Here is a 15,773-nt window from a genome sequence, read left to right as displayed (position 1 = left end):
ATCACTGCCATGAAACTGAACACAAGATCTATTTTGTCTTAAATGCTGTAAACTGGGAACGTGCACTGTTCATCTGTTGGGATTTGAGCAGGTCTAATGAATGGCACTTCTCTTTTCTGTCTGGGTTATAAGCATAATCGAGATGAAGAATGAATAAATTGATACCGAGGGCTAAGTAAAACCTTTATTTATTGATAAAACTGATACCTTCTTTAGGGAATATGATTTGTCTTTGTGTGTGTGTGTGTGTGTGTGTGTCAGAGAGCACATTTGCTCATCAGAGAGGGAGGAGAAAGCACTGTCCAAGTGGGGCACGACTGGTCACAATACAATCCCCTCCCTTCCATTCCTTCACCTCTCCAACAGTTTGGGCACACACACATGTGCCAGCATGCTTCTCAAGCTGCTGGGGCTTGGACTTGAACCACATGGTGGGCCCTGTGTGTTTCAACTCTCTTAACCACTATGCAACAGGCCAGCCAAGAGTAGTATTTTTACCTTTTTTTTTTTTAATTGCCAGAAGGTATGTGTAGTCATCAAGAGATAGAGGGGGAGAAAGCACACCGCAATGGGCATAGTCACACTGTAGTCCCTTCTTATCTATGTCTCCGTCTTCTTAGGCACACATGTACATGAATCTGACATGTTTTTCAAGCCACTGGGACTAGGATTTGAATGGTGGTCAGCCATGTGGGATATACCTCCCTTAACCACTAGGCCATAGGGCTGGCCTATGTGGCTACTTTAAGATGGGTTAATTTAAACTAGATTATATTAAGAAGCAAGGCTAAACTAGTTTTTTGTATCAAAAAATTAAAAATATAGGTAATAAAGATTCAATACTGAGTAATTACAGACTTCATTCTGTTACATACTTGCATTAGAGTATGTTACTTTTAAATTTATTGTTTTAGTTCATTAAAAAAAAAAATCAATCTCCAACTATAAAATAAGTCACTTTTAAAATCTAAACAACTTTGGGGACCAGCAGATGGTGTAATGGTTATGTGACTCTCACATTGTTTACCATAGTTCCAATCTTGGACCTGGAGGCTTAAAACTCATGCGGGGCATGTGTTTGTGAGTGGCTAAGATCCTGAGAGGAGAACAGAGGAGAAGGGATTTCAGCGTGGCCATCCCTCTGGGAGGTGATTTCTCACTTTCTGTCTCTTCGGCAAGCATATTTATACTATACCAAAATTCTCTCTGTTTTTAAAATAATTATTTTATTTAACTTTTTTCACTTAATAAATTTGCATATTTTTAATTTTTAATTTGACCGGAGAGGGACAGAATGAGAGATAGAGAAAAAGAGAGAGAGAGAAAGCAAGAAAGCAAGCCGCCAGGTCCAGAACTTGACTGTAGTTGGCCATGTGGGGGTCCAGTGCCCTTAACAACCACCCCATCTGCTGGCCTCGCAAAAATCCCTTAAAATTTTTTTTTAAAAACAACTTTGTTATGTAAGTATGTAATTGTGTGTAGTTATTAGGAAAGTTGACTCCAATAAGAAGTATCTTAACTAGGGAATAGTTTCCAAACCTGGAGCAGATACCCACAAATCCTATTATGATTTACAGTTGTTTGAGCAAACATTAGAAAACTGGTTCAGTTTCTGAGAACTATCAAAAGGATAAGGACAAAATCCCTTTTATCTCAAATGAATCAGGTTTTTAATGGCTGGTTTTCAACATACTCAAGACATATATACAAAATAAAGACAAAATAATTTTTTCCATTTGAAAACACTTCTCTTTAGTGCATATATACTTTGAATAAACTGTTATAGTAAGTTTATGCTGTATCTGTCAAGGTTCAAAGTAAATCTATCATAGTACAGTGCTCTTGAGTCAGCAGCAGCAGCAGCAGCAGCAACAACTGGAGCATTACAGAATACTTTCACTGCTTCTTCCAGATTCTGTAAAATCCCAATGCTATTGCCAGGCAAGTAAACACTGAGACTGTGGAAAAAAGAAACTATATTACAGGTCATGCATTTGTGACTATTTTGCAGAGAAGCAGAATAACATTATCTTCAATTAAAATGAGCAAAATACAAAGGAAATCAAACCAGTTTTCTACTTTTTTCTTTTTTTGGAGAGGTTTTTGCTATAGGGCGTGTGCGCTCGCCAGACAGCCAGAGAGAGACAGAGAGACAGTGAGAAATCACCCCCCAGGGGGATGGCCACACCGCAATCCCTTCTCCTCCATTCTCCTCTCAGGATCTTGGGCATGCACGCACACACGCCCTGCGTGAGTTTTAAGCCACCGGGTCTGGGACGTGAACTGTGGTTGACTACGTGGGAGTCCAGCGACATAGCCATTATGCTAACTGCTGGTCCCTCTTACTCTTTGTTTTTTATTCCCTAGATTAAACTAAGAATAAAACACAGGGTCCAGATGGTGGTGCAGTGGTAAAACATGACACTCTTCCCACATAGGAAGGCTCCTAGTTCAAGTCTGGAAACTTCTGTGAATATGAAGGCACATGCTTGCCCATGGTCTGGGACTGGCTGAAGGCCAGTGGATTGCAGTATCAAGATCCTGTTAGGGGTACTATCTCTCTCCACCTCTACTTTTTTCTTCTCTGAGTTCATTTATGAATTCAGTATGTGAATCTCATTCGTCTGAGATACTGTCTTACTGGCAATATCTCAGGTATTTAAGGACCCAATAGATCCACTCCTGACATTAAATTCTCATCTGTTAAAGTGCAGGATTCAGGCTTCCTAAAAGGCTTACCAGTAATAGCAAAGTAACCCATATCTGAAGAAGGATAAGGAAGGGGAAAGAAAATTCCTCAAAACTGTTGGTTATAAATTCTCAGCACAAAAAGGAAAGGAAGGTTGACTTAGTAAGTCTTTTTGACTAACTTGCTCTCCCCCCCTCCCCACTGACATTAAGTCTATCAGATTCTACCTTATGAGTACTGAATAAATGCTTTCTGAGAGACCATGATCATCCTCAAACTGAGGGCTAAAAAGTTTTTTGTTTTTACCTTAAGATACTGGTTTTTCAGGCAAAAACTATGGAGGAAGCTGAGGAATCTGAAGCCCCTTCTAACCTCTTTGTTTCAAGATCAATTTTGAAAATGGAAATGAAAACTCCAAACTAGGCTGTTTTGGATTTTTTCTGAGCATTTCAATGAAGGTTTTCAGTTAAAGAAATTTTGTTAGAGTAGTGTTTTTCAAAACTTGTTTTTACCTTAGAATCCTCTCTTCAAATGTATCTTTAGCAGAAGCCCAATGTTTCAGAGATAAAAACTAAGCCACTCAAGTTGAAAAGAAGAGGATATGCATCAGCTGAGGGATGGCGCTCCATCTTCACCCCTGCTGCTACCCCAGAGTCAGTGGTGACTGCTCAGAAAACCACTGATGGTATCAGCAACTTTATTTTGGACAGCAATTTGTTAATATTGAATTGCTTTTTAAATTGCCATAGGGTGTGTGTGCTGACCAGGGAGAGAGACAGAGAGAAAGGTGTTGGGGTGGCAGAGAGAAAGCACCTACCAATGAGGTGTGGTCATTCTGCAGTCCCTTCTGCATTTCTCCATCCTATCAGGATTTTGGGACCACATGCACACATGCCAGGTACGTTTTTCAAGCCACCAGAACTGGAATTAGAACTGCATGGTGAGCCATGTGCAATCTGACTACCTTAACAACTAGACTGCAGGACGAGTCCAATATCAAAAATTTGTAAATGTGCTTATATTCATGACTACAAATTTTAAATGTGCATAGTAGTTAATTGATATTATATAGAAATATTAGCACAAGGGCACAGAGGTGAGTGTATGTATGTATTTAATCAAACACACACACATACATGGCTATACTGTTGTTTTTTTTTTAATAGTAAAAGGGCATGTGTGCTTACCAGAGGAAAGACAGAGGAAGACAGAATCCCCTAATAGGGTGTAACCTCCTCTTCTCTATTTCCCTAGCGTGTCAAGATTTGGAGCATGAAGGCACACATGTGCAGCCTGTCTTTTGAGCTGTCAGGGCTGGATTCAAATCATGATCAGCCATGTGGAATCTGGCTCCCTTAACCACTAAGCATGGAGCCACCCTGTACCATTCTTAATGAAAAATCAGGTGCAAAATGTTTGTTAATAGAGGAATGAGGGGCTAGCAGATGGCATGGAGGTGAAGGAGATACACAGCCAACTGTGCAGACTGAATCTTGGAACTGACAGCTTGAGAAACATGCTGAGAGTATATGTGTGTGTGCCCAAAATCCTGAGGGAAGAAGGATGAAGGGACTGCAGTCTGCCCATTCCCCTCCCAGCCTCATCCCAGTGGGTGCTTTTTTACTTTTCTCTCTCTTTGTCTCTGGTGAGTACACATCCTCAATAGCAAAATTTTTAAAAAAAAATTAGAGGATTGGTTAAATATATTATGGCATTTTCATACAGTGGAATGCTTTCTAATAAAAAGCTGACTGTAGGGACCAGCAGTTAGCATAATGGCTATGTCACTGGACTCCCATGTAGTCGACTGGGGTTCGCGTCCCGGACCTGGTGGCTTAAACTCACGCCAGGTGTGTGTGCGTGCATGCCCAAGATCCCGAGAGGAGAATGGAGGAGAAGGGATTGCAGTGTGGCCATCCCCCCTGGGGGGTGATTTCTTGCTTTCTGTCTCTCTGTCTCTCTCTGCCTGGTGAGCGCACGTGCCCTATACCAAAAACCTCTCAAAAAAAAAAAAAAAAAAAAAAAACAAAGCTGATTGTATATATTAATGTGTAAAGACATTTAAAGCATTTGGTTAATTTCTTTTTTTTGGAGAGGTTTTTGCTATAGGGTATGTGCGCTCACCAGAAACACACAGAGAGACAGAAAGTGAGACATGAACCCCCAGGGGGGATAGCCACACTGCAATCCCTTCTCCTCCATTCTCCTCTTGGGATCTTGGGCACACACATACATGCGCCCTGCGTGAGTTGAAGCCACAGGGTCCGGGATTCGAACCGCGATTGACTACATTGGGAGTCCAGCGATCTAGCCATTATGCCAACTACTGGTCCCAACATTTGGTTACATTTTAAGAAGTTGTGGAGACTAAAAGATGATAGAATTTTTAAAGAAGGTATATATAATGCTTATATACAGAAGAGAAAACCTAGAAAGACATGTACTACTAATAGTAAATTCAGATGAAGAGGGGATTTGGAAGGTTTTATCTTTCACTGCTTTTGAATGAACAATTCATAATTAAAATATATTTTATAAAAATTGAAAAGGACAAATTCTACTTGACTAGGACATTCTTCCCACTCTTTAGGGCCCTTAATTAGGCAAGGTCAGGCAGTACTTGAGGAGCTCAGTATGTGACAAATAATCTAATTTTGGGGTAGTATCTGTGCTCAGTCAGTGGATTCAAGGTAGGAGGTTATTTTTCTCCCCCAGCTTGTTAGGGTTTTTTAATGGCTTATACCTTCTTTAGTAATCTTTCTTTCTGATCCCACTCCAATTTTTATGGAAGAGCATAAACAAGAAATTTCATTGTTTTCACTGTGGAATACCCAGTTTATCCTTGTATCATTTTGTATTGGTGTTTTTATATTTCTTTGCTATCCATTTATTTTTCCTACTAATAAGTTGCAGAGTTGTCATTGTCATTTATACTATATCCTGGGGCTGGAACCTTCTTTACACATTACAGGGGACCAGGCAACAAAGGAACCTTGTTATAGCTTCTCTTTTTAAAATTCTGTGCCCGCACAGTTACCTTGGGAGGTAGAAACTGGCAGGTCTGAAAATGAAATGACAGTAATTGTTTTCTCTAACACAGCCTTACCTGCAAGATAACGAATTGTCTCAAGTTTGTTAGACTCCATCAGTGTTTTTAAGGAAGCAATTTCAGTGTCAATTTTGTTACTGGTTTCTGAAATAATACTTTTTGTTTGGGTATCCTGTAGTAGATAAGAAAAAATAAAATAACTAAATTTTCTATGTATTACAGACAAAAATATTTACTTAAAAAAATCCTTGGGGTAAAGCAGTTAGCATAATGGCTATGTCGCTGGACTCCCATGTAGTCGACCACGGTTCGCGTCCCGAACCCTTGTGGCTTAAAACTCACCCCCGTCGTGTGTGCGTGCCCAAGATCCTGAGAAGAGAATGGAGGAGAAGGGATTGCGGCGTGCCCATTCCCCCTGGGGTGTGATTTCTCGCTTTCTGTCTCTCTGTCTCTCTCTATCTGGCGAGTGCATACGCCCTATGGCAAAACAACAACAACAACAAAAAACTTCTCCAAAAAAAGAATAAAAAATCCTTAATTACAGGTTAAGATCTTAGTTGAAGAAACAATAAAAGCATAGTGATTTAAAAGAAAGATTAAATAAACAATACAAACACACTAATCGCATTCCTTTTGATTCTTGGAAATAATTTCTTAGGATTATTACATACTCTGCATATTCTACTTAGAAACCTCATAGTGAGACATTTGATTCCTAAATAAATAAGGTGATTAACCAAGAAGAAAAATTTTAGTCACAGAACTATCACTTTTTGTAGATAAAGTCTTATGATAGCATGGCTAAAACTTTAAATATATTGTTCTGCAAAAGAAAAGAAAATCAACCAGGTTTGTAATATGAACAGGTACCAGAGTTAAAGGAACTGGTAGAAATACCTGACAGGTAACATGTAGATGGGGGCAGGAGGGAGGTAGGAGAGCTAAGATGGTACCAAAAACTCAAATTAGTGTGAGAGAATTTTTGATTTCCTTTTTTATCTTCTTTATCTGGCTGTAGGAGAATGGGGCCCTTGAAAAAGGACAAATGAGACCTTTTCTTTCATTAAATTATGGACAAGAGCACTCTTCAGTTAGAGAGCAGACCAAATGGCTTTTAACTTTTAAGAAAAGGATAAGGCTGAATTAGGAAGCTGGCCACAGAGATTAAGTTATGATTACATTATAGTTATTGAGAAGTAAGCAGCAGTTATGAGTATGGGGTTTAGAATCTGGTTCTTACCCTAGTTCTACCGTTTATGTGTGACCTGAATCTCTTTGTATCTCATTTTCCAAATTGGTAAAATGGAAACAACAGTGCCTACCTCACAGAAGCCGATATGAGGATGAAATGAATTAACAGATAAAAGTAAAGCATGTAAAATAGTACTTTGGCACATAAGAAGCACTAAATATTTACTAGGATTAAAAAAAATGTAAGGTAATTATTCATTTGAACCTAGGCACTGATCTAAATGCCAACTGTGAAATACAAATAGTAAATCTTTGTCTTTTAAAAAATTATTTCCTAGATAAAAATAATTTAGTTAAAGACAAGCACACTGGGACCAGCAGTTGGTGTAATGGCTAAATCGCTGGACTCCCATGTAGTCAACTGCGGTTTGAGTCCTGGACCCAGTGGCTTCAATTCACGTGGGGTGCATGTGCATGCGTGCCCAAGATCCTGAGAGGAGAATAGAGGGGAAGGGATTACCGCATGGCCATACACTGTAGGGGGTGATTTCTTGCTTTCTGTTTCTCTGTCTCTGTCCTTCTGTTGAGCACACTTGTCCTATAGCAAAAACCTCTCCTAAAAAAAAATAAATAAATAAATAAATAAAAAAACACACTATGAAGAAAGTATGATTCTTTCTCAAGTGCTGGATAACTTTAATAGTTATGAGAAAATTATGGACTCTATAGGGCTAGTTTTTATTTTTTATTTGTTTGTTTTTGGCCAGAGGGCCTCTGTGTTTGCCAGAAAGAGAGAGAGGTGGGGACCAGCAGGTGGTGTGGTGGTTAAGATGCTGTACACTCCCACATGGCCCACCACAGTTTGAGTCCTGGACCTGGTGGCTTGCTTTCTCACTTTCCCTCTCTCTCTCTCTCTTTCTCTCTCTCTCTCTCTCTCTCTCTGTCTCTGGTTCAAATTAAAATAAATGGATGAATAAATGAAATAAATAAATCTTTAAAAAAAGAGAGAGAGGGATAATCCCAGTGGGTGTGCTCACACTACAATCCCTTCTCCATCTTGTTGGGGTTTAAGGAATAAGCACACACATGTGCCCCAGTGTACATCTCAAGTGCTGGGGCTGGGATTTGAAATACAAAAACCATGTAGGATCCAGCTCTCCTAACCATTAGGCTACAAGGCTGGAGGGCTATTTTTTCTGTTTTAGGTTTCTGTCATAGGGCACATGTGCTCCCCAGAGAGAGACAGAGAGAAGAAAACTGAGAAATCACCCCCATAAGAGGGACGGTCATGCCAAAATTCCTTCTTCTCCAATCTCAAGATTTTGGGCATGCACACACACATACCCAGTATGATGTTCAAGTCACTGGTTTGTGACTTGAACTGTAACTGGCCAGTACCATAAGACTATGCCACTTGCTGGCCTATGAAAGGTTAGTTTTTTTGCTTTTGTTTTGTTTTTAGAGATTTTTGCTATAGGGCGTGTGCACTTGCCAGAAAGACAAAGACAGAGAGACAGAAAGCGAGAAATCACCCCTCCCCAGCGGGATGGCCATGCTGTAATCCCTTCTCCTCCATTCTCTTCTTGGGATCTTGGGCACACATGTACATGGGCCCAGCGTGAGTTGAAACCACTGGGTCTGGGACTCGAACCTCGGTGGACTACATGGGAGTCCAGCAACATAGCCATTATGCCAACTGCTGGTCCCAGGTTAGTTTTTTAAAGTTCAGATTTATAAAACGATACACAAAGAAGCAGTCATTCAAGGCATAAGAACCATATAAAAAGAAAAGTTTTACATACTACTTTACCTTTTTGGTAAATTCTGTGGTGGCTTCCATAAGTTGCTTTTCTTGATCTGTAAACTAAAGGATATGAAGCAGGGAGTTAAAAAAAAAGACTGAAAAGAAAAAGGAGGAAGCACCAGGAAAGTACAGTTAGAAGCACATTACCATATCTGTTACTCTGCTCCTTTCTAAATTGATATCCAGTTTATTATCTGCTCGGATTCGACTTGTTTCATTCTTTAAGGAAAATAAAAATGTTGAGAAAAAATTCTTGTGAAGAATATTTGTTCTGAAATTAATAAGTGGAAAAAATTTCACTTACTATTAGTTGTTGTTTAACTTGGCTTAGTTCAATTTTCATTTTCTAGGCATAAGAAAGATCACATGTAATTAGTTTTTTTCTAAAGATTTTATTTATTATTACTACTATTGAATCTGACCAGAGAAAGACAAAGAGAGAGAGAGAGAGAGAGGGAAAATAAGAAAGCAAGCCACCAGGTCCAGGACTCGAACTATGGTCAGCCATGTGGAAGTCCAGCTTTTAACCACGATGCCACCTGCTGGCCCCAAAGATGTTCCTTTTTATTGTGACTTTTATATGTATAAAATACAATTTTTAAAGTTTATTTCATTTGAGAGAAAGAGACAGAGAGACAGACACACAGGTACCCACAGAGGGCTTTCACACTGTGATCCTCCCCCAGCTCTGTAGCTGCAGGGTCATAGGTGTACTTACATTCAGGTAGATCCAGGATGTGAACCCAGAGCCCTCCCATATGGCCTCCAGCATCATGTGCCAGTATCCCTACTTCCTACACCAGCACGGCTGGGCCTAAAATACAACTCTTATTCCTCAGTATGCAACAGACTGATTTACACATAAAAAGATCTGGGTATGATTAAATAAACTACTTTTTATCTAAAAACTTGCTGATGTATGATTTATATGGTTTACTAGTCACAAAAAATTGTTATTTGTCTTATTAACTTATTTACCAAGTAGGGTACTTGTGAAATTAGTTATTTTATTAGTAAAACTTGTATCACCTCGTTCTCTGCTCTCAGATTTGCAAATTCACTTTTCTCTAGGATGACCATGTCTTTTCTAATGGAGTCCAAATGCGCCATTAATTGTTGTACTGTTATTTCCTAGAAAACAAAATAGAAACCACCTAGTGATCTAAGAAATGTCATCCCTTTCCAGAACTGTCTTCATGAAACTGAAAAGAATTTATTAACATGATAAAGGTACAATGCTTTTTAAGAAAAATATAAAACTTACATTTCTGAACTCTCAAAAGGAAAAGGAGAGGCAAGGAAGAGAAAGTTATTTCCCAGGGAAGAGTAACAAATATCTAGGTTCTTCTTTTTATATTTACTTTTATTTATTATTTTTAGTGAATTTTAATTTGTTATAGGGCACATGTGCTCACCAGAGAGAGAGAGAGAGAGAGAGAGAAAGAGAGGGAGAGTGAGAAAGTAAGCTGCCAGGTCTGGGACTTGAACCGTAGTCAACCATGTGGGAGTCCAGCACCTCAATCACCATGCCACTTGCTGACCCATACTTAGATATTTTTTTTTGGAGAGGTTTTTGCTATAGGGCATGTGCGCTCGCCAGAAAGAGAGAGAGACATATTTAGAATCTTAGTAAAATATTTGTTCAGCCCCTAAAAGTTCCTAAAACACTTTTTTTGTTTTATTTTTTAAATACCTAAATGGAAAGGATTATCTTCTTTTATTACTGATTTTGAGCAATTTTCTACCTCTGGAAAATTTCAGGATACTTGATAAGACTCACAAGTATTAAAACAAAATAGATAGGTGTATGGTTAAAATAGTTTCCCTTTTTCAGCACAACATAATTAGTTTTGCTTCAATTCCTGAGTATCTTTTTTTTTGGCACTATAAAGAATATGTGAAAGAAAAGGTGGCTCTTACCTGATAGATTTTTAAGCTTTTCTTTGTTGGGGAGGAACATTTTTGTAGACATGATTTAAGGTAGCCTTAAAAGAAAATATAACGGTTTATAACCACTGAGAAAGATTATTCAAAAGTGATTTGACTTTTGGAGAACAAAGCATACAACACTTTCAGACACATGACTTAGAAACGACTCAGTTTTCAAAGGGTCTAAAATGTAAACTTCTTCAAAAACAAATGGCAGTCACTTAGAGGAGTTGGAAGTGTGAGGTCTGAAGTCAAGTTGTCTGAGTTTGAATCCAAATTCTGCCATTTACTATGAGAGTTTGGGCAAGTTAACTTCTTTGGCCATAGTACTGGTAAAATAGAAATAATAATAGTACCTACACTTTAATATAGAGTTGTTTTGAAGATTACAAGAGATAATGTATGTATTAATGTTTAAGATAGTACTTGGGGGACCAGCAGTTGGCGTAATGGCTGTCGCTGGACTCCCATGTAGTCAACCATGGTTCGCGTCCCGGACCCGGTGGCTTAAAACTCACGCTGGGCACGTGTGCGTGCGTGCCCAAGATCCCGAGAGGAGAATGGAGAAGGGATTGCGGCGTGACCATCCCCCCTGGGTGGTGATTTCTCGCTTTCTGTCTCTGTCTGTCTGGCGAGCGCACGCACCCTGTAGCAAAAACCTTTAAAAAAAAAAAAAAAGATATTACTTGGCACATGGTTAGCACTCAATAAATGTTAGTTGCTATTGTTATGACTACTAGGAGACAGGGATCTAATGACTGAAGCAGGATGGACTGATTGCAGTGTTTTGATGTGGAGAAAGTTTTTGACTTAAATATTAATCCTATAAAAATATTTAAAAAGTGTTTTAACTGTGTACAATAGACACCCCTGACTCATGCCTTCTCTAACCCTCATATAATTACTGAGAAGGGGGGATTCCTTGTCTTCAGTTTTGCTCGACATATTAATGAGAATTAGTTCAGAAGTCATATATTGGTATGACCTCTAGAGGCTGTCAGTCCTGTTTTCCCCTAGTATTATAAACTTCTCAGTAAATATAATGCACTTTTATTACTACTGCTTTGTAGAGAAGAGCTGGAAATTTAACTCCAGATTTCTTAAGGAGCCTGAACCTAAATAGAAGGAATTGCACTGGCCATACTAGCCTTTTTTTTTTAAACTTTCAATATAGACTCAAAACACCTACAAAACAGCACTCGTTATCCATCTTCAAAAACTTAAAAAGGAGGAACGTTATCCATTATTAAGTAGTCAGACCTATTAAAAGTGTGACCAGGTAGGTTCCAGTGGCTAAAGGACCGACCCTGATCTCACCTGGCTAACCAGTTTGAATCCTGGCCCTGGCAGTTTGAAAAAGCTGTGCATATATGACCCAAATCTTGACAGGATGGAGAAATGGAGAAGGGATTGCGGCAGGCTCCATTAGGGAGTGCTTTCTCTTCTTCTCCTTTATCTATCTGTCTCTGGCTAGTGCATGTGTCCTCTTGTAATTAAATAAAAACAGAAAAAAATATGATCACTGTAACTGTTGTAGAAGCATCAGGGAATATAAATACAGTTCTCATTATGAGCAGATTCACAATATAGTCAAATTCTTAGATTGAGCAGACCTGACTTGGTATGGTCCTTGCTGAAGTGATTAAGTATGCAACATCTTTGCCTGACGACGTGCACCTCAGCCCCCATCTTTCATATAGTTTGTGTGCCTTCTTCTATCCTAAGGTGAGGTCAGCAAGGGGTTAAGCTCAAGGATGGAACAGGATTTTAACACCACAGTAATTAAAAAGTCCAAAGTTAAATACCCAGTCTACATTATGTATGAAGGATTAAATGGTCCTGGTGTCATGCATAGTTTTCAAATTAGTTTTAACTACTTGCTTATATTACAAGTGAATTTAAATGTTTAATAAGAGTAACTTACTTTATTAAAAGTGTCAGTAGCTCCATGTAACTCTTTTAGGGTGGCTCAGAGCTTTGGGGAAATTAATTCAGTGCTTGACTTTTTCCTTGGTGAATTTAATAGTCTGCTATGATCCTGAATAAATTAAGCTAAAACAATGCATATATACATTTATAGGTAAGTTAAATTTATGGGCTCACTGTTTTAATTCTAAAAGTTGAATTAATTAGAAATTACAGTGAATATCTTTGGAAAGCTTTCAATCTTCTATTGACGCTAATGAAATTTTATGAAGATTCTAATTTTATGTTAAGAAATGCTAATTTTTTCTGTCTGTACTGTAAAGTATTTATTAGAGGTGCCTAAATTTGAAACACTAAAGTTTAAAAACTATAACCAGAGAAAGAAAACAGATTATTAAACATAGTTAATTACTCCATAATTGACAGAGCATGAATTATTCCTCAATTAAGCTTAGCTTTTCCACCTTTACATAAAATTACTGATTTTTGTCCATAGCACCACAATGAAAACTTAGAAATTACTCAACCTCTCTGAGCCTGTCTTTGGTGACATAATAGAATATCTACTTTCTGAGGCTGAAAAAATGCACTATATGGGGACCAGCACATGGCAAAGTGATTGTGTTGCTACACTCTCATGTAGTCGACTGCAGCTTGAGTCCTGGACCCAGTGGCTTAAAAAAATCATGCTGGGTGTGTGTGCGTGTGTGCCTAAAATCCCAAGATGAGAATGGAGGGATGCTTCCTGTCTGTCTCTCTGGCAAGCACATGTGCCCTAAAGTAAAAATCCCTTAAAAAAAAATCTATATAATAACCAGCCCTGTGCCTCTTATATCTCAAGTTCTTAGTAAATGGCATTATTTGAGTTTAAGGATTGTATATTCAGTTAAATTAACCTCTTATGAAGCCTATCTCAGACTTCTAAGTCCCTTCTAACTTTCTAAATCTGTGAAAATTAACCAAAAGATACATATGACTAAAGTAAAATGTATTTATTATAAAGAAAGGTTAGCTCTTCTACTTGCTAGGTCTTCGAGAGAGAGAAATGACCTACCAACATTTCTCAGGATTCAAACAATATAATTACTGGGTCGTTAGAAAAGTCATTTTTCTATGCAAAAAGGCGTCATGACTTTTTCAATGACCTAGTATTTTAAAAAGATGTAGGATTTGTCAAAATTCCATTCTTTGTGTAACCATAATCTTGCTATGACTATTCTCACTTTTCATTCTGTTCTAGATACTGGCTTTACTAAAGGCTTTTCTTTTTCTATTCTCTCTCTCTTTCTTTTTGTGGTCCCTTTAGAGAGAACAACAAAGTTACAGGTATGTTTGCAAGTCAGATGCATAGACAGATGCAGTTATAAGAAAGACTATTATGAAGCTGTCAGAAGTGATCAAAATAAATGTATTACCTGCTGAGCTTGAGTGACCATTTCTTTATAGATTGTATCCAGGCTGACATTTGATAAGGTGGCTAATGCAGATACAATTGTTTCTGCTTGAGTTTTGTCAAATCCTGTAGGCAGCAAATAGGAATTTATATTTTTTAAAAGTGTGTATCTTTATCAGAATAAACATCTAGAATAACTTTCCTAAACAAAATAAATTGTACTCTACCTAAAAAATGGTTACAATTGGGGCCAACAGGTGATATGGTGGTTAGGGCACTGGAACTCCCACGTGGCTGAGTATGGTTCAAGTCTTGGACCTGGTGGCTTGAAAATCATACTGGGCATGTGTGTATGTGTGCCCCAAATCCTGGGAGAATGGAGAAGGAATTATGGTGTGGCTGTCTCCTCAGAGAGTATTTTCTCACCTTCCCTCTCTCTGTCTCTCTGTCACACACCCTTTGACCAAAACCTTAAAAAAAAAAAAAAAGATATAATTACAAATTTGACAATGCTAAATTCCTCTCTTAAAGCACTCTACTATTTTAATATCCACCAATGATCTCCCCACATCTACATTAACATTGGATAACCCTAGTCTTTTAATATTTTTGAATATAAGGCATAAAAATGGTACTGCATTATTAATTTGTACTTTAATTTGCATTTCTTTGGTAGTAAGGTCAAGCATCTTTACATAATTTTTTGGTGATTTTATTTTTTGTGCTGCTTGTTTATAACCTTACCCATTTTGCCACGAAATAGCTTAACTTTTTCTTAATGACGCCTAAGAACTCTCTCACGTTTAGCTTTCCATCTGGAATTTAGCTTTCAGTAAGGAGAGCTAATATATTTTTTTCCCAATGGTTAGCCATTATCACCTCATTTATAAAATAGTTCTTCCTTTTCCTAATTTTGAATACTTTAAAAAAAATCTATTTTAATATTTTTTAGAGGTTTTGGCCTTAGGGCATGTATGCTCGCTAGAGAGAGAGACAGTGAGAGGGAAAATGAGAAATCATCCCCCGGGGGGGATGGTCACACTGCAATCCCTACTCCTCCATTCTCCTCTTGGGTGTACACATGCATGTGCAGGCGCGCAGGGTGATTCTCAAGCCCCCAGGGCCAGGATTCAAACCGTGGTTGGCCATGTGGGTGTCCAGTAATGTAACTGCTATGCCGTCTGCTGGTCCCTTTAGTACATTTTTTATCACATGCAAAATTCATAGTTTTTGTTTCTAAATACTATTCTGGTCTATTAATTAACCCTTCTAATTATATAATACATAATTAAAATTGCTGTTTCAATATCTGGTAATTTATTTTGCTTATTTTTGCTGTTCTTGAACATTTGTACTTCCACATAGACTTCAGTATCAGCCTAGAAAACAGTTTTAACTTAATTGGAATCATTTTGTACATCAAATTTTATATAATGCTCTTTTCAGTTAACTTCTTGAGCATATACCATATCAATAAATATTCTTCAAGCAATACCTTTTTTTTTTTGACCACAGGGCATGTACACATAACAGAAAGATAAACAGAGAGGGAGAGGGAGAAAATACCCTCCAGTGAGGTATGGTAACATTGCAATCTCTTCTCCATTTCTCTGTTGAGATTTGGGGAACTCATGCAAACATGCCTGTCTTTTTTTTTTTTTTTTAAGAGATTTTTGCTATAGGAAGTGTGTGCTCACTGGAGAGACACAACATGAGAAATCACCCCCTGGGGGGAATGGCCATGCCATAAGCCCTTCTCCTTCATTCTCCTCTCAGGATTTTGGCCACACAC

At 38.2% G+C, this 15,773-nt stretch overlaps 1 protein-coding gene across 3 annotated transcripts in view; it reads right to left on the bottom strand.

Annotated features, from left to right (window-relative positions):
- Window positions 1-1,664: 1,664 nt before the first annotated feature.
- The window catches only part of CCDC90B (coiled-coil domain containing 90B), a 19,871-nt gene continuing 5,762 nt past the window's right edge, over window positions 1,665-15,773 (bottom strand). The window contains exons 1-8 of one of the 3 annotated variants that reach the window (XM_014586449.2): window positions 14,004-14,088; window positions 10,654-10,718; window positions 9,763-9,864; window positions 9,038-9,079; window positions 8,881-8,952; window positions 8,740-8,793; window positions 5,796-5,910; window positions 1,666-1,958 (exon numbers count right to left, since the gene is read on the bottom strand). In XM_014586449.2, coding sequence (XP_014441935.1) covers window positions 1,897-1,958; window positions 5,796-5,910; window positions 8,740-8,793; window positions 8,881-8,952; window positions 9,038-9,079; window positions 9,763-9,843 — 426 coding nt within the window. In that variant the 5' untranslated portion in view covers window positions 9,844-9,864; window positions 10,654-10,718; window positions 14,004-14,088 and the 3' untranslated portion in view covers window positions 1,666-1,896. Of the gene's footprint in view, window positions 1,959-5,795; window positions 5,911-8,739; window positions 8,794-8,880; window positions 8,953-9,037; window positions 9,080-9,762; window positions 9,865-10,653; window positions 10,719-14,003; window positions 14,108-15,773 lie in introns of those variants that run through there. The other 2 variants (XM_006144969.3, XM_027770465.1) reach the window with 2 other exon arrangements.

This window comes from Tupaia chinensis, unplaced genomic scaffold (genome assembly GCF_000334495.1).
Source record: "Tupaia chinensis unplaced genomic scaffold, TupChi_1.0 Scaffold000139_1, whole genome shotgun sequence".
Classification (NCBI taxonomy): Eukaryota; Metazoa; Chordata; class Mammalia; order Scandentia; family Tupaiidae; genus Tupaia; species Tupaia belangeri.
The sequence above is the reverse complement of the archived record's forward strand: the minus strand, read 5'-3'. Positions and strand labels throughout refer to the sequence as shown.